The 15,467-nt window shown below is 36.2% G+C and overlaps 1 protein-coding gene across 3 annotated transcripts; it reads right to left on the reverse strand.

The window, feature by feature from the left end:
- Nucleotides 1–2,313: 2,313 nt before the first annotated feature.
- LOC139944648 (uncharacterized) lies at nt 2,314–12,905 on the reverse strand. 3 transcript variants are annotated; one of them, XM_071941708.1, is made up of 5 exons: nt 12,529–12,905; nt 11,215–11,286; nt 10,474–10,710; nt 5,480–5,551; nt 2,314–4,988 (listed from the first exon to the last, which is right to left on the reverse strand). In XM_071941708.1, exons 2-5 carry the CDS (start codon nt 11,269–11,271, stop codon nt 3,615–3,617), a joined length of 1,740 nt encoding a protein of 579 aa, XP_071797809.1. In that variant the 5' UTR covers nt 11,272–11,286; nt 12,529–12,905; the 3' UTR covers nt 2,314–3,614. The 3 variants fall into 3 exon arrangements, 2 of the variants coding, with proteins under 2 accessions (XP_071797809.1, XP_071797810.1); XR_011787003.1 differs by lacking the exon at nt 5,480–5,551 and having other exon boundaries at nt 4,923–4,988; nt 6,706–10,710; XM_071941709.1 differs by lacking the exons at nt 10,474–10,710; nt 11,215–11,286; nt 12,529–12,905 and adding an exon at nt 6,706–9,337.
- Nucleotides 12,906–15,467: the final 2,562 nt, after the last annotated feature.

Consider the following 15,467-nt stretch of genomic DNA (forward strand, 5'->3'; position numbering starts at 1 on the left):
GTAAATTTAATGCACATTATTTGAAAGTCTGTGCTCTTCTAAAAAGTCTTAATTCTGATGTGTTTTTGGGGGGTTTTTGCATGCAATTTTAGCTCAAATGCTAGACAATAGAATCATGGCAATTTAGATTATAAAATACTACTTTAATGAGCTTGTTACTGTCTGGCTATTTTGATATAAATTTTTACAGTTGTGAAACAAAATGATTGAATGAGATACTGCTTGAGTGCTATCTCAATAATTTATTCTTAAATACTTTTGTATTCTTTAACCAAGAGCATAAGATCTAGACAATTGTTTAAACTGTGCGATCTAGCTATTTTGAAATTATTTTTACAGCACTGAGCAACACAATAATTGTACAAGATACTGCTAAAGTACTATCTTAAAGACATTGGACACCTTTGGTAATTGTCACAGACCAGTCTTCTCACTAAGTGTATCTCAACATATACATAAAATAACAAACCTGTGAAAATTTGAGCTTGATTGGTCGTCGGAGTTGCGAGATAACTATGAAAGAAAAAACACCCTTGTCACACGAAGTAAGACAAATTTAGATAAAGGTTGTCAACTTTGGATTAATTAAATACAAACGCATGTAGTACTTAACTTTTTAAAGATAAATACATGAAGCTTTTTATAGTTAAATGTTAGTAAATTAATTCGGTGAACTGAAATGTTTATAAATTCCATTTATACTTTATACTATAAGAAAAGACCACACCCCCGATCCAAACCAGGCATTTGGCTAGTTTTGCTGGGTATGGAGTGGGGGCCTTGTAGGGCGATCTCTAACCTAATTCAGATCTTTACCAGTGACAGTAGCAGTTGTACAACAAAACGTCTACCAAAGTGCTGGCCAGCTTTTGTTACTAAACTTGTCACTCTTAATTAGTCATACATGTCATAGTGGGCCTATACTACGATATATTTGAAATAATGTCCTGTAATAAATGCATGTAAATACCAAACACAAAACAAATGAAAGTTGAAAATCAACATTTCAGACTTTCAGTTTTAAATTTAACTCTTAAATAGTACAAACTGCAGCTTTGCAAAAGGTGCGATGGCTTTACATGAACAAAATTAGTACACATTTTTCTTAGTAATTTCATGTACTATTATATCATAAATCTTGGCAATCACACACAAAAAATCATTCTATTTCACCATGTTTAAAAAGACCGGTCTTGATATAAAAGGAGCAATAAATTGCACAGAAAGTATACCATGTACTTCGTTTCCAGAAGAAATTGAAATATGGACCCAATTTTTAAAGATATTTAAAGCTGCAATAATTATTTATCTTTCAGCATTTTGAGTCTAGTGGCAATATAAACGTAGTCAAAGTTTGCTTATAATTAGATAATAAAAATATTATTAGTTTAGTCCCATTCTATGCAGTATACAGGTATTGCTTAAAGACACTGGACACTATTGGTAATTGTCAAAGACCAGTCTTCTCACTTGGTGTATCTGAACATATAGATAAAATAACAAACCTGTGAAACTTTGAGCTCAATCGGTCGTCGAAGTGCGAGATAATAATGAAAGAAAAAAAACACCCTTGTCACACGAAGTTGTGTGCTTTCAGATGCTTGATTTTGAGACATCAAATTCTGAATCTGAGGTCTCAAATCAAATTTGTTGAAAACTACTTCTTTCTTGAAAACTACATTACTTCACAGGGAGCCGTTTCTCACAATGTTTTGTACTATCAACCTCTCCCCATAACCTGTATCAAGAAAGGTTTTATGCTAATAATTATTTTGAGTAATTACTAATAGTGTCCACTGCCTTTAAGTTACCAAATATCACATTTTTATACAGGCAAAAATGTAAGAAACATTTAAGGTGCTTTACTAAATGAGTTGGTTTTAAATTAGGCGGCTGAGTATTTTGCTTATATTAGTATTCAATTTATGAAATAGTGTTACTTGAGGAAAAAAAGGAAATAATTTTGGTTTTATCACACATTGTTGCCAAGATCAAAACCAAAATAATATTCTGTATTAATATTATTATCAGCACATTTTTATTGAGCCTTTATTTTGAGTAGGTTTTATTACACAAGTGTTTATATTGCTGTGATTGTGAGCGTTTATGGATTTTCATTTTGATGATCCGTTGTCAATTTAAGGTGTGCCAAATAAACAAAGAAAATGAAACAAATGAAAAACAACTATGATGCGTCTGGTATTAATACAACTGTCTGCTTTTTATAGTTTGGTCAGGAAAGATCTGTTGAGCTTCTAGCAGAGAAACAAAACTTGTTTTCTGAGGAAATGGCAAATTCATGTTGTTTCAAGTGTTACAGCTCGATAGTCCGAAGGTTCGTTTGTCCGAAGGTTCGATAGTTCGAATTGGACCTTATCTACGATTCGGACTACCGAACCTTCGGACCAGTGAACCTTTCGTACTATCCCATCAAATGTTCGGATTAACGAACCCTATTTCATTTTCGAACTAATGAACCCCCTGTTATGGGAAATTTGTGCGTTCGGACTATCAAACCTTCAGACTATTGAACCTTCGGACTAACGGACCTTCGGACTATCGGGCGGACACCGTATCAAGCACTTTTAAAGGCAATGGACACTATTGGTAATTACTCAAAATAATTATAAGCATAAAACCTTACTTGGTAACGAGTAATGGGGAGAGGTTGATAGTATAAAAACATTGTGAGAAACGGCTCCCTCTGAAGTGACGTAGTTTTCAAGAAAGAAGTCATTTTCCACGAATTTGATTTCGAGTTCTCAGAATTTGATTTTGGGGTCTCGAAATCAAGCATTTGAAAGCACCCAACTTCGTGTGACAAGACAAGGCCTTGCAAGGGTGTTTTTTCTTTCATAGTTATCTTGCAACTTCGATGACCAATTGAGCTTACATTTTCACAGGTTTGTTATTCTATGCATATGTCGAGATACACCAAGTAAGAAGACTGGTCTGTGACAACTACCGATAGTGTCTGGTGTCTTTAAAAAAACTAAATGTATAGCATTTTATCTTTTAGGATGACTTTTGATTTTACATTGGTTTTTTGTGAATTGTGGTTCTTTGAGGGGACAAATGCAGGGCAAGCCAGAAATCAAAGTGACAAGAGGTGTCAAAACAATGCCCTGCCCTCTGCTACAAGACTGTGGGATTGGGCCTAGATTTCTGATAAAATTCAACAAAATTCAACAAAATTTCATTTCACACTTATCATCAAACAATAACTAAATACAAAATAAACAAAGAGGAAAGGCAAAGTTATTTTTAGTAACTAAGTTCTCAAGTTGATCTTTAATTTTGATGATGTACATATGTACATGTAGTTGGTATAAAAATAATCCAATGAAATTACATTGAGTTGTCTTTGATTCTTGATTTGAGATGAACTTTTGATTTGAGATAATCAGTTAGATGAAATTTGCTGATTTGAGATAGAGTTTTAATTTTCTTTTAAGCATGAGTTTTAATTACAAACATTTAAATATAAAGTTTCACTTTACTTTATTGTTTAGCTAATGATCCCAGGTCATAATCACTATAGGGGGCCTAGATGTCTTTTACCTAAAGGATCATCAATAAAAGACACTGCATCTGCATTGGCACCAATTCAAAACTCATTGATAGGATGGTCCGTATTCACCTATACTCAACTCCGCTGCAAATTCGCTGAGTTGATGTGACTGTTCCCTCATATAGTCAAATTTTGACATGGTGACCCTGATTAATGCTTTTAGCTGGACTGACTGAAGTTCTTTAGCAAGCTTGGTAGGGGGAAGTACCTGTTCTACTTTGACTTCTGTGTCTTTTAAAACTCCTTTGGAAGTTGTCACAAGTGATTTAAGGTCATTGCAACTCTCCATATGAGATGTCAGTATCACCAAATGATACGTATGGTTCATATGCTCCTCATCGGGTTTGAAACGATAACAAATTTTCCATTTTTTTGAATTTTTGTCATACAATTTTGACCCAGTAACACACCACTGATAAAACGGTTCTGGTACGATGTTATAGGCATACACACCAGTAACAAAATACTCCAACTTATTTTGGAGGCTCTCTGATAAATATAGGGTCTGATAACCATCCATATTATATGCCGTGTAAAAGCGAGGGTCAACAGAATTTTTTATAGATAAGGTGGTTCTTATGAGATTTGGAAGAAGTTTTAATTCATCGTTCTCGCAAGATACAAGAGCTTTCCACTCAAAAGCATCACTAAGTGACCTTAGCAGACATTGCTTTGAACTGTCATCCAAGTGAGGGCGAGTTGGAAGTTCGCTTTTAAGTATACTAAGCTCTGAAAATGACATATAAACAAAGCGGATCTTGGAAATGACATCCTCAGTGTACTTTTCCTGTCTTTGAGCACCACCTGTGTGAAGCCAATCAAAACCTTTTTGCAAAACTTGACTTTCGCTTTTCACAACCAGGTCAGAGCTCTTCAATAATAGCAGAAACAAACTCGGACTCATCTTTTTTAAAGAGGAATCGGAAAGGCGAAAAAAATTTGTTTCAAGGAACTTGAAACAGTGGTCATACACCTTGGTAAATCCAAACTCTTCAGCATTTGTCAGTGCTTGGAGGGCTATAGTGTCATTGGAAATCTCTCCTATTAGAAACTCCTCACACAGCTCACAAATCTCATCGACTTTATACTTGTTAGAAAGCTTGTGGAAGGAATAGACAGTATCTTTACTGATCTCAATGATCTCTGTATACATGAACTTTAAAAAGTCAGAGAAGATCACCTCATATTCTTGAGCGTCCTCCAAGACATATGGCTCATCTGAGTTTGACCTCTTGAGTAACATCTCCTTGAATACTGGACTCCATGAAGATAGGATCAGCTTATGGGCGTGGAAGACGCTTGACCCAACCATCAAAGTGATGTCACTTAGACTGCTGCTGGCGACGAATGGTGAGAGTTTTAGCGGAAGATGAACACTGGGTTGAGTTTCATCTTGGTCTTGAGATGGGTCAGCAGACTGCTCAGAGTTAACAGAAGTTGAAAAAGGGAATGCATTGTAAACACAAGTTAAAAGTTCAGGACAGTGTAGCTAGACCAATTTTAGTGGTGGGCTCTATTAAAAATATGAGGCCATCATTGCTGAAGTGCAATCTGGGAGAAATCTGATCTTGGCAGCAGTTAATTTTGCTTATTATAGAGTGCTGGGCAAAATTGGCTGGTTCTGCGGGCCCGCCCACTGGCACTGCCTGACACTGCTCACCGTGGTTAATGATCAGCATTGCTCTTGTTTTGGGAGTTACCATTCACCAGCTATCGTAAGTCTTAGTAGAGTCCTATAATACAGGGCGATTTATAGGCAAACTTTCACATTAATTTCCCAAAAGTATGTCTTCAAAAAGTTATGCAAACCCAACCTCTTTTAGAAATTTGTTTGGTATCCTAAAATCTGTGTACAATAATTGAAAGAATAGCTTAAAAGTTTTAAATAAATAAAAAGTAAATAACAACCTGTTTTAAATCTTGCTTTTGTTGATCTCGTCTAGAGTGTAACACACGCGATGTCATTGTGAAACAGTCGATCTGAAAAATTGAATGGACAAAAATTAGACAACTTTTATGGGCAAGATATTGCTGAACAAAGATATTAACAGATTAGAGACCATCACATTATGTGGTTAAGTTGGAAGAGCACCAGGCACATAATGCAGTTCAGATCCAACTCTACTCATTTTATTGTTCACCACTTACATGTAGACCCCAATAGATCTTTTCTCAAATTCCCATTGTACAATTGCTAGTGTTAAATCAGGTGCATGCTTGGTCTACTAGCATTCAAACTATATTATCTCAACGCATACCGTGTATGTGTGATAAGGCATATGTGACCAAACAGTGCCCTCACTGGGGTCACTAAAGACGCATCATTGGCAAAGGGTGTTCCGATAAGTTGTACTTGGGCAAGGGTCTGATCATTACTCATACAATTATAAGTAAGGCCCAACTTTCATAAAGCTGCTTTAGCAGAAAATATTGCTTAACAGGATACCAGTCACAAATTTTACAGGGTACATGGCATTTTTGCTGGTCACCTTGTTCTGCTGGTATAAGCAACATTTTGTTGCGCTTAGCTACTTTTCGTCTTTCAGCAGCTCTACAATGACTTGGGCCCTGATTTTCAAAGTCAAAGAGCAAGTTCAAGCATGTAATCTGAAGTTGAAATATTTTCTCTAAATTATTATTGAGAAGCCAATAGGGCTCGTGAAAAACCTAAATGCATTCTGTACTAGCCAAGAGCCCAATGTAGACGTGGAGAAGACAAACAGTTTCAGTTTCAGTTGTGGTACCCCCCCCCCCCCCCCCAATATAGTTAAACTACAACTTTTGTTCTGCTAGGAGTGGCAGTATATGTACATAGAGAATGCGTCACATATAGTTGTGTACAACATAGAGCAGTCACAAACAGTTGTAATACATGATTCCTAAAAACAACAAGCAAATTTTTCAATCTAGAGAACTACCATAGTTCTATTTACACATATATGATTATTATAAGAAAATTCATTCACAAAACCATGAGCCAATTATAAACCATTTACTTGCTTCCTTATTCTTCTTTTAAGTTCACTACTGCCTGGTCATACCTTTTTGGTTATCAGCAAGGTTTCTTTAACACAGAAATTCCACAACCCATTACAGCCTTATTTGTAGAAAATAAATGCTTAAATTCTACTTACTTAAAAACAGGTTTTTGTAAAGTTCAGCTACCAGCAAAGTCACCCAACCTGATTCACCTCTCTGGTGGTTGTATAGAGAAGAACATACTCAGGATACTAACTGTCATTCCTCAGGAACAAGAAACTTGACACACCCCTAATGTTCAATTTACAAACTCATACCAATTTATGGGCTTGCAGTATTATATGTAACCATGATGGAATCTGACCCCGAAGGCACATTTTAAAATTTAGGCAGCCTGCCGCATGCACGATACAAAATGTATGGTTTAGAATGCGACTCCAGGTGTTTTCATGCAATATACATTTCTGAAGGTTCAAGGCCAACTTGAAAAATCATCATACCATCTGATATACAGCTGAACACACAACCAGGCAATAGGAAATCACTGCACAATCACTACACTACTTACCCATTGCAAAAAGTCTCACAATGGGAATTCCCCGGGATGTGCAATGTCCCACAATCCTTTTGGGCATAGTTTATTGATCTAAAGACCAGATAACTTTGTTGAACTTTGATATTTACAGAACTGTGGATTCCAAGTAAAGCTCGAGAAACCCAGAACTAAAATTATTTAAAGCTGCAATAATGAAAATTTATCTCTTAGTCTAGAGGCAATAAATGCAAACACAGTTAGTTTCAGAGTTTGCTGATATTAATAAGTAGCTTTACAAGAACAAGACTTTAAGGTTTCATTAAGAAAATTCAATGAGATTTTGGCAGACATGTTTTTTTGCTCATATTGATGCATTCATATTGAATGGATAACTTCAAGCTTCATATGCCAATTCAATTCAATTAAAAAAACTTTAATCATCCTTTGCGGGCAATTACAATAGCAGACCAGCTCCATATAAAAATATTAAGAGAAATATACAATTATACAATAATTTAAAAATACAAAGATTATTTGACAAAATGACAAGGCAGATTATGTACAAATGGTTGAAACCACAGCAATTTAAACAAGTGAATACTATTTCTTTTAAACACCACAGTATAGGTTGAACGTACACTTTTAAGAAACACAAAACAAATAAGACAGTAACAGGTAAACAGTGGCGAACCAGACCTCCAAACAGTTGACATCCCGCACACGAAAACAGTGCAAAACAAGTGCAAAACGTCAACCATTCAGAAGTATGGCTGCCACTGGAACGAAAGAGAACTTCCTGCTATTTGTTTTGCAAAGGGGAAGTCCAAAACGTCGTCCTGAAGGAAGGAATTGAAACAATTGTTTGAGTACATGACTATCACTGGTTAAAATCGATTGTGCTTTCCTAAGTACCTGTTGCTCACAGAACTGGGTAAGATCTCTCTGTGACTCTACGATAATTTTAGACCCAAGTCTGACAATTCTTCTCAAACTGTTTTTGTTCCTTACACTTAAGTTAATATACCAGGAAATGAATGAAAAACACAACACACTTTCAATGAACGACTGATAAAAAAGACTAAGGATAGTTGTGTCGACAGAGAAGGTCTTTAACTTACAGAAAAAATATAACCGTTGATGACATGTTTTAACACCAGTTGCTTGCCACTGTAGACAATATTTTGGCGGCTGTATCATGGTTGTGAAACATGGACCCTATCAACAAGATCTCAAAAGTTTCTAAATTGTTGTTACACTAGGTCGATTTCACAAAGAGTTAATTAAGTCACGTCTTATCTTGAGTTTGGACACGCAACTCGTCCTAACTTAGGCAGATCCTAAATCCTATGATTGATCCCAAGTTGGGAACAGTTTTGTGCAACAACCCTAGGGCCTTTGCCCAGTCGACCTTTCACTTTTGCATTAATACCACACAGTATCTGTGTACAGCACAGAGGAGGAGTCCTATGGGGCCACACCAGGGCCACATTTCATAGGGGTGCTTAAGCAGAAAATATTGCTTAAAATGTTTCTACTAAGCAGAAATGAGCATGATACCAGTCACACTTTAAGCAGAAAATATTGCTTATACTTTTTCTACTAAGCAGAAATGGGCATGATACCAGTCACACTTTTGACATGGTGGTTTGGCTGGTAACCTTCTTGTGGTTAGCGTAATTTTGTTATGCTTAGCTACAAAATTTGTGCTCAAGCAGCTCTGTGAAATTCGACAGCAGAATCAATGCGGATAACAACAAGAATTCCTTAGTGAATAACCCATGAGTCTAGCAAGTGTAGTCAAGTGTTTATATTTTAAGTTTTTAACAAATTGTGTACATTAAGGTCTACACCAGTCCTTGATCTTCATGCAGCGGGGGCAAAGATTGGCAAAATCTTGAGTAATGCGTTGGGCATTGGCACTACAACCTTACAGGTTTAGGATCAAGTCAATTAAAGGTGTTGACAACAGTGATGCTGACTTTCTTTGTTGGAGTTGTGTTGCTGAAACAGAAGATACTTGTGGATTTTCTGCTGTTTTCAATAATTTGAACGAAAACCCCACACCAGGTGAAAAATGTAGGTTTCTGTGAAATGTTAAATATAAATATGCCCTTACCTTATACTTTAGCTAATTATTCTGGTCACACAATATCTATACAAATGTATTATGGCTATAACATTCATCATGTGTATTACCTATATGACCATCAAAATAAGGCACTGCATCTGCATTCCCATTGGCAGCAATTCAAACTTATCAGTAGAATGAGCCGTGTACACCTAAGCTCATCTGCGCTTCAAGTTCTTTGCGTAGCTGTATCTGGTCCCTCATATGTTCAAATTTTGTCATGGTAACCACGATGAACACTTTTAGTCGAACTGACTGAAGTTCTTTAGCAAGCTTGATAAGTGCTACTTTGACTTCTGTTTCTGTTAAAACTCCTTTAGAAGTTGTCACAAATGGCTGGAAGTCAAACCAGCTGTTCCCTTGAGCTGTCATTATCACCAAATGATATGTACGGTTCATATGCATCTCATCAGGTGTGAAACGCAAACAAATTTCCCATTTTTTTGATTTTTTGTCATAGAATTTTGAACCAGTAACAAACCACGGAAAGGACAGATGTGATTCAATGTTATAGGCATACACACCAGTAGTGGCGATCCGCAACTTATGTTGGCGGCTCTCTGATAAATATAGGGTCTCAAAGTCGTGATAACCTTTGAACTGATATGGCATGTAAAAGCGAGGGTCAACAGAATGTTTTTCAGATAAGGTGGTTCTTAAGAGATTTGGAAGACCACATAATCCGCTTTCCCCGCGAGATACAAGAGCTTTCCACTCATAAGCATCACTAAGTGACCTTAGCAGACATTGCTTTGAACTGTCATCCAAGTGAGGGCGAGTTGGAAGTTCGCTTTTAAGTATACTAAGCTCTGAAAATGACATATAAACAAAGCGGATCTTGGAAATGAAATCCTCAGTGTACTTTTCCTGTCTTTGAGCACCACCTGTGTAAAGCCAATCAAGACCTTTATCCAAAACTTTACTTTCTGATTTCATAACCAGATCAGAGCTCTCCAATAGCTTCAGAAATAAACTTGGACTCATCTTCTTTAAATACTTATCAGATAGACGAAATAAGTTAGTTTCAAAATATTTGAAACAGTGGTCATACACCTTGGTAAATCCAAACTCTTCAGCATCTGTGAGTGTTTGGAGGGCTATAGTGTCATTGGAAATCTCTCCTATTAGAAACTCCTCACACAGCTCACAAATCTCATCGACTTTATACTTCTTAGAAAGCTTGTGGAAGGAATAGACAGTATCTTTACTGATCTCAATGATCTCTGTATACATGAACTTTAAAAAGTCAGAGAAGATCACCTCATATTCTTGAGCGTCCTCCAAGACATATGGCTCATCTGAGTTTGACCTCTTGAGTAACATCTCCTTGAATACTTGACTCCATGAAGATAGGATCAGCTTATGGGCGTGGAAGATGCTTGACCCAACCATCAAAGTGATGTCACTTAGACTGCCGCTGTCGAAGAATGGCGAGAGTTTTAGCGGAAGATGAACACTGGGTTGAGTTTCATCTTGGTCTTGAGATGGGTCAGCACACTGCTCAGAGTTAACAGAAGTTGAAAAAGGGGATGCATTGTAAACACATTGAGGCATGACAAGTTAAAAGTTCAGGACAGTGTAGCTAGACCAATTTTAGTGGTGGGCTCTTTTAAAAATATGAGGCCATCATTGCTGAAGTGCAATCTGGGAGAAATCTGATCTTGGCAGCAGTTAATTTTGCTTATTATAGAGTGCTGGGCAAAATTGGCTGGTTCTGCGGGCCCGCCCACTGGCACTGCCTGGCACTGCTCACCGTGGTTAATGATCAGCATTGCTCTTGTTTTGGGAGTTACCATTCACCAGCTATCGTAAGTCTTAGTAGAGTCCTATAATACAGGGCGATTTATAGGCAAACTTTCACATTAATTTCCCAAAAGTATGTCTTCAAAAAGTTATGCAGACCCATCCTCTTTTAGAAATTTGTTTGGTATCCTAAAATCTGTGTACAATAATTGAAAGAATAGCTTAAAAGTTTTAAATAAATAAAAAGTAAATAACAACCTGTTTTAAATCTTGCTTTTGTTGATCTCGTCTAGAGTGTAACACACGCGATGTCATTGTGAAACAGTCGATCTGAAAAATTGAATGGACAAAAATTAGACAATTTTTATGGGCAAGATATTGCTGAACAAAGATATTAACAGATTAGAGACCATAACATTATGTGGTTAAGGTTGGAAGAGCACCAGGCACATAATGCAGTTCAGATCCAACTCTACTCATTTTATATTGGTTCACCCCTTCCCTAGTAGACCCCAATAGATCTTTTCTCAAATTCCCATTGTACAATTGCTAGTGTTGAATGAGGTGCATGCTTTGTCTACTAGCATTCAAACTTTGTTATCTCAACACGTACCAAGTATTTGTGATAAAGTCTTGCATATTGCTATGACCAAACGGTGCACTACTGAGGTCAATGAAGACACATCATTGGCAAAGAGTTGTAATGGGATGTTTCGATAAGTTGAACCGTGGAGCTATGGCAAGACAGGGGGTGTGTTACTCATACAATTATAAGTAAGGCCCAAATTTCATAAAGCTGCTTTAGCAGAAAATATTGCTGAAAAGGATACCACTCACAAATTGTACAGGTGACATGGTATTTCGGCTGGTAACCTTGATCTGCTGGGAAAGCATAATTTTGTTGCGCTTAGCTACTTTTCGTCTTTCAGCAGCTCTATGACTTGGGCCCTGGTTTTCAAAGTCAAAGCAGGGTTGTTAGTACAACCATGTTATCTGACAATTAAATATTTTTCTTACTTTCACTTCATTAATTAATAATGGTTGAGAATCCAATGAGACTCTTGAAAAAAACAAAATGTATTCTGTACTAGCCTAGTCGCGATAACGTAACCCTCCTACCGTCAGCAGGAGGGTTAGGTTATCGCAAGTAGTACTATCCAAGAGCCCGATGTAGACGGAGAGAAGACAAAGAAGTTTCGGTTTCAGTAATCCCCCCCCCCCCCAACATGGTTGTCTGAACTACGACTACAAGTTTCGTTTTGCTAGGAGTGGGAGAACATAAACAGTCACAAATAGTTGTAATACATGATTCCTAAAAACAACATAATAAGCAAATTTTTCAATCCAGAAAATTACCATAATTCTTTTTACAAATATACGATTATCATAAGAAATTCATTCACGCCAATTACAAACCATTTACTTGCCTCCTTATTCTCCTTTTAAGTTCTCTACTGCTGGTCTATACCTTTTTGGTATTCAGCCAGGTTTCTTTAACACAGAATCACCACTACCAATTTATAGCCTTAGGCCCTAATTGTATGCTATAAAAATGCTTAAACTTCTACTTACTTAAAAACAGGTTTTTGTGAAGTTCAGCTACCAGCAAAGTCACCCAACCTGATTCACCTCTCTGGTGGTTGTAGTAGAGAAGAAAAGACTCCGGAAACACACCCCTAATGTTCTAAATGAAAACTCATACCAAATTATGGACTTGCAGTATTATACATGGAACCCATATGGAATCTGACCCAAAAAGCACATTTCAAAATTACATGAAACCAGCCTGTCACATGCATGACAAAATGTATGTTTAGAATGCCACTCCAGGCGTTTTCATACAGTATACATTTCTGAAGGTTCTGAAGGTTCAAGGCCAACTTGAAAAATCATCATACCATCTGATATACAGCTGAACACACAACCAGGCAATAGGAAATCACTGCACAATCACTACACTACTTACCCATTGCAAAATGTCTCACAATGGGAATTCCCCGGGATGTGCAATGTCCCACAATCCTTTTGGGCATAGTTTATTGATCTAAAGACCAGATAACTTTGACGAACTTTGATATTTATAGAGCTGTGGATTCCAAGCAAAGATGATTCAGAAACTGTTGCTAGACAATACATTTTTGTGAACTTACAAAGAGTGCAATCAACCCAGAAATGCAATAATGAAAATTTATCTCTTGGTTTAGTGGCAATTAATGCAAACACAGTTAGTTTCAGAGTTTGCTAATGTTAATAAGTAGCTTTACAAGAACAAGACTTTAAGGTTTCATTCAATGGATAACATCACTCTTCCTAACCTTGCCACGAGTTGCTTGCCAACATTGAAAATGTTTTGCTGTATGGCTTTGAAACATGGACCCTAACAACAAGAACTCAAAGGTTTCTAAATTGTTGTTACACAAGGTCGCTTTCACAAAGATTAAAGCCATTATACACTTTCGGTACAGAAAAAAAAAAAAGTTCCCAGATTTACAAATAATTTACAGGGTTTACAGAAGCTATAGTCTTTGTTTCCGTTTGTAAATTTTATGCACATTATTTGAAAGTCTGTGCTCTTCTAAAAAGTCTAAATTCTGATGTATTTTTTTTTTGGGGGGGGGGGTTTTGCATGCAATTTTAGCTCAAATGCTAGACACTAGAATCATGGCAATTTAGATTATAAAATACTACTTTAATGAGCTTGTTACTGTCTGGCCATTTTGATATAAATTGTTACAGTAGTGAAACAAAATGATTGAATGAGATACTGTTTGAGTGCTATCTCAATAATTTATTCTTAAATATTTGTGTTTTCTTTAACCAAGAGCATAAGATCTATAGACAATTATTGAACCTGTGCGATCTAGCCATTTTGAAATTATTTTTAAAGCAGAGCAACACATTAGTTGAACAAGATACTGCTAAAGTGCTATATTAAAACAGGTCATTTAAGACATTTCTGTAAGAAAATAACATCTAGGTCAAATTTCATGTTACCTTTAGTGATTCTAAGACTTAAAACACAGGACACTGCAGAAGAAAAGACATTTACGTTGCAAAGTTCACATATGTTTCTTGGGGATCGAATGAAGACAATGTTTGAAGAATGACCCCTGTGCTACTAAAGCGGTCTTGTACTATGCGCACTGCAAAGTTCACACATGTTTCTTGGGGATCGAATGAAGACAATGTTTGAAGAATGACCCCTGTGTTAACCAAAGTGGTCTTGTACTATGCGCACTGCAGTTGGTTCAGTTCAGTGGAGTTGGTTGCCTCAAAGTTTCCCGTAACAAGGCCATTAAATGCACTATTCCATGGCAAGCAACAATTAACACATAAACATTTAATTCAGAACTTGTCGCTCTCAACAAAGCATGGTTCAAGATTTTCACAAATTTGCCAGACAGCCAAAAGACTTTTTTTTAATTAGTTTTACATTTCGATGAACACTTTGCATTTCAATCTGAAGACCAGTTAGATGAATTTTAAGATAAATTTAGATAAAGATTTTCAATTTACAGAGTACTTTGGATTGATTAACACATGTGTAAATAATGTAGTACTTAACTTCTTAAAGATAAATACATTAAGCTTTTTATAGTAAAATGTTAGTAAATTAATTCGGTGAACTGAAATGTTTATAAATTCCATTTATACTTTATACTATAAGAAAAGACCACACCCCCGATCCAAACCAGGCATTTGGCTAGTTTTGCTGGGTATGGAGTGGGGGCCTTGTAGGGCGATCTCTAACCTAATTCAGATATTTACCAGTGACAGTAGCAGTTGTACAACAAAACGTCTACCAAAGTGCTAGCCAGCTTTTGTTACTAAACTTGTCACTCTTAATTAGTCATGCAAGTCTTAGTAGGCCTATACTACGACATATTTGAAATAATGTCCTGTAATAAATGCATGTAAATACCAAACACAAAACAAATGAAAGTTGAAAATCAACATTTCCAGACTTTCAGTTTTAAATTTAACTCTAAAATAGTACAAACTGCAGCTTTGCAAAAGGTGCGATGGTTTTACATGAACAAAATTGATACACATTTTTCTTAGTAATTTCATGTACTATTATATCACCAATCTTGGCAATCACATACAAAAAAATCATTCTATTTCCCCATGTTTAAAACGAGCGGTCTTGATATAAAATGAGTTATAAAGTGCACAAAAAGTCTGCACTTCGATTCCAGCAGAAATTGAAATATGGACCCAATTTTTAAAGATAATTAAAGCTGCAATAATTATTTATCTTTCAGCATTTTGAGTCTAGTGGCAATATAAACGTAGTTAAAGTTTGCTAATAATTAGATAATAAAAATGTGTTTATTAGTTTTTCGTCCCATTCTATGCAGTATACAGGAATTGCTTAAAGACACTGGACACTATTTGTTATTTGTCAAAGACCAGTCTTCTCACTTGGTGTATCTGAACATATGCGAGATAATTAAAAAAAAATTAAAAACCTTGTCACACGAAGTTGAGTGCTTTCAGAAACTTGGTTT

This window comes from Asterias amurensis, chromosome 11 (genome assembly GCF_032118995.1).
Source record: "Asterias amurensis chromosome 11, ASM3211899v1".
Lineage (NCBI taxonomy): Eukaryota > Metazoa > Echinodermata > Asteroidea > Forcipulatida > Asteriidae > Asterias > Asterias amurensis.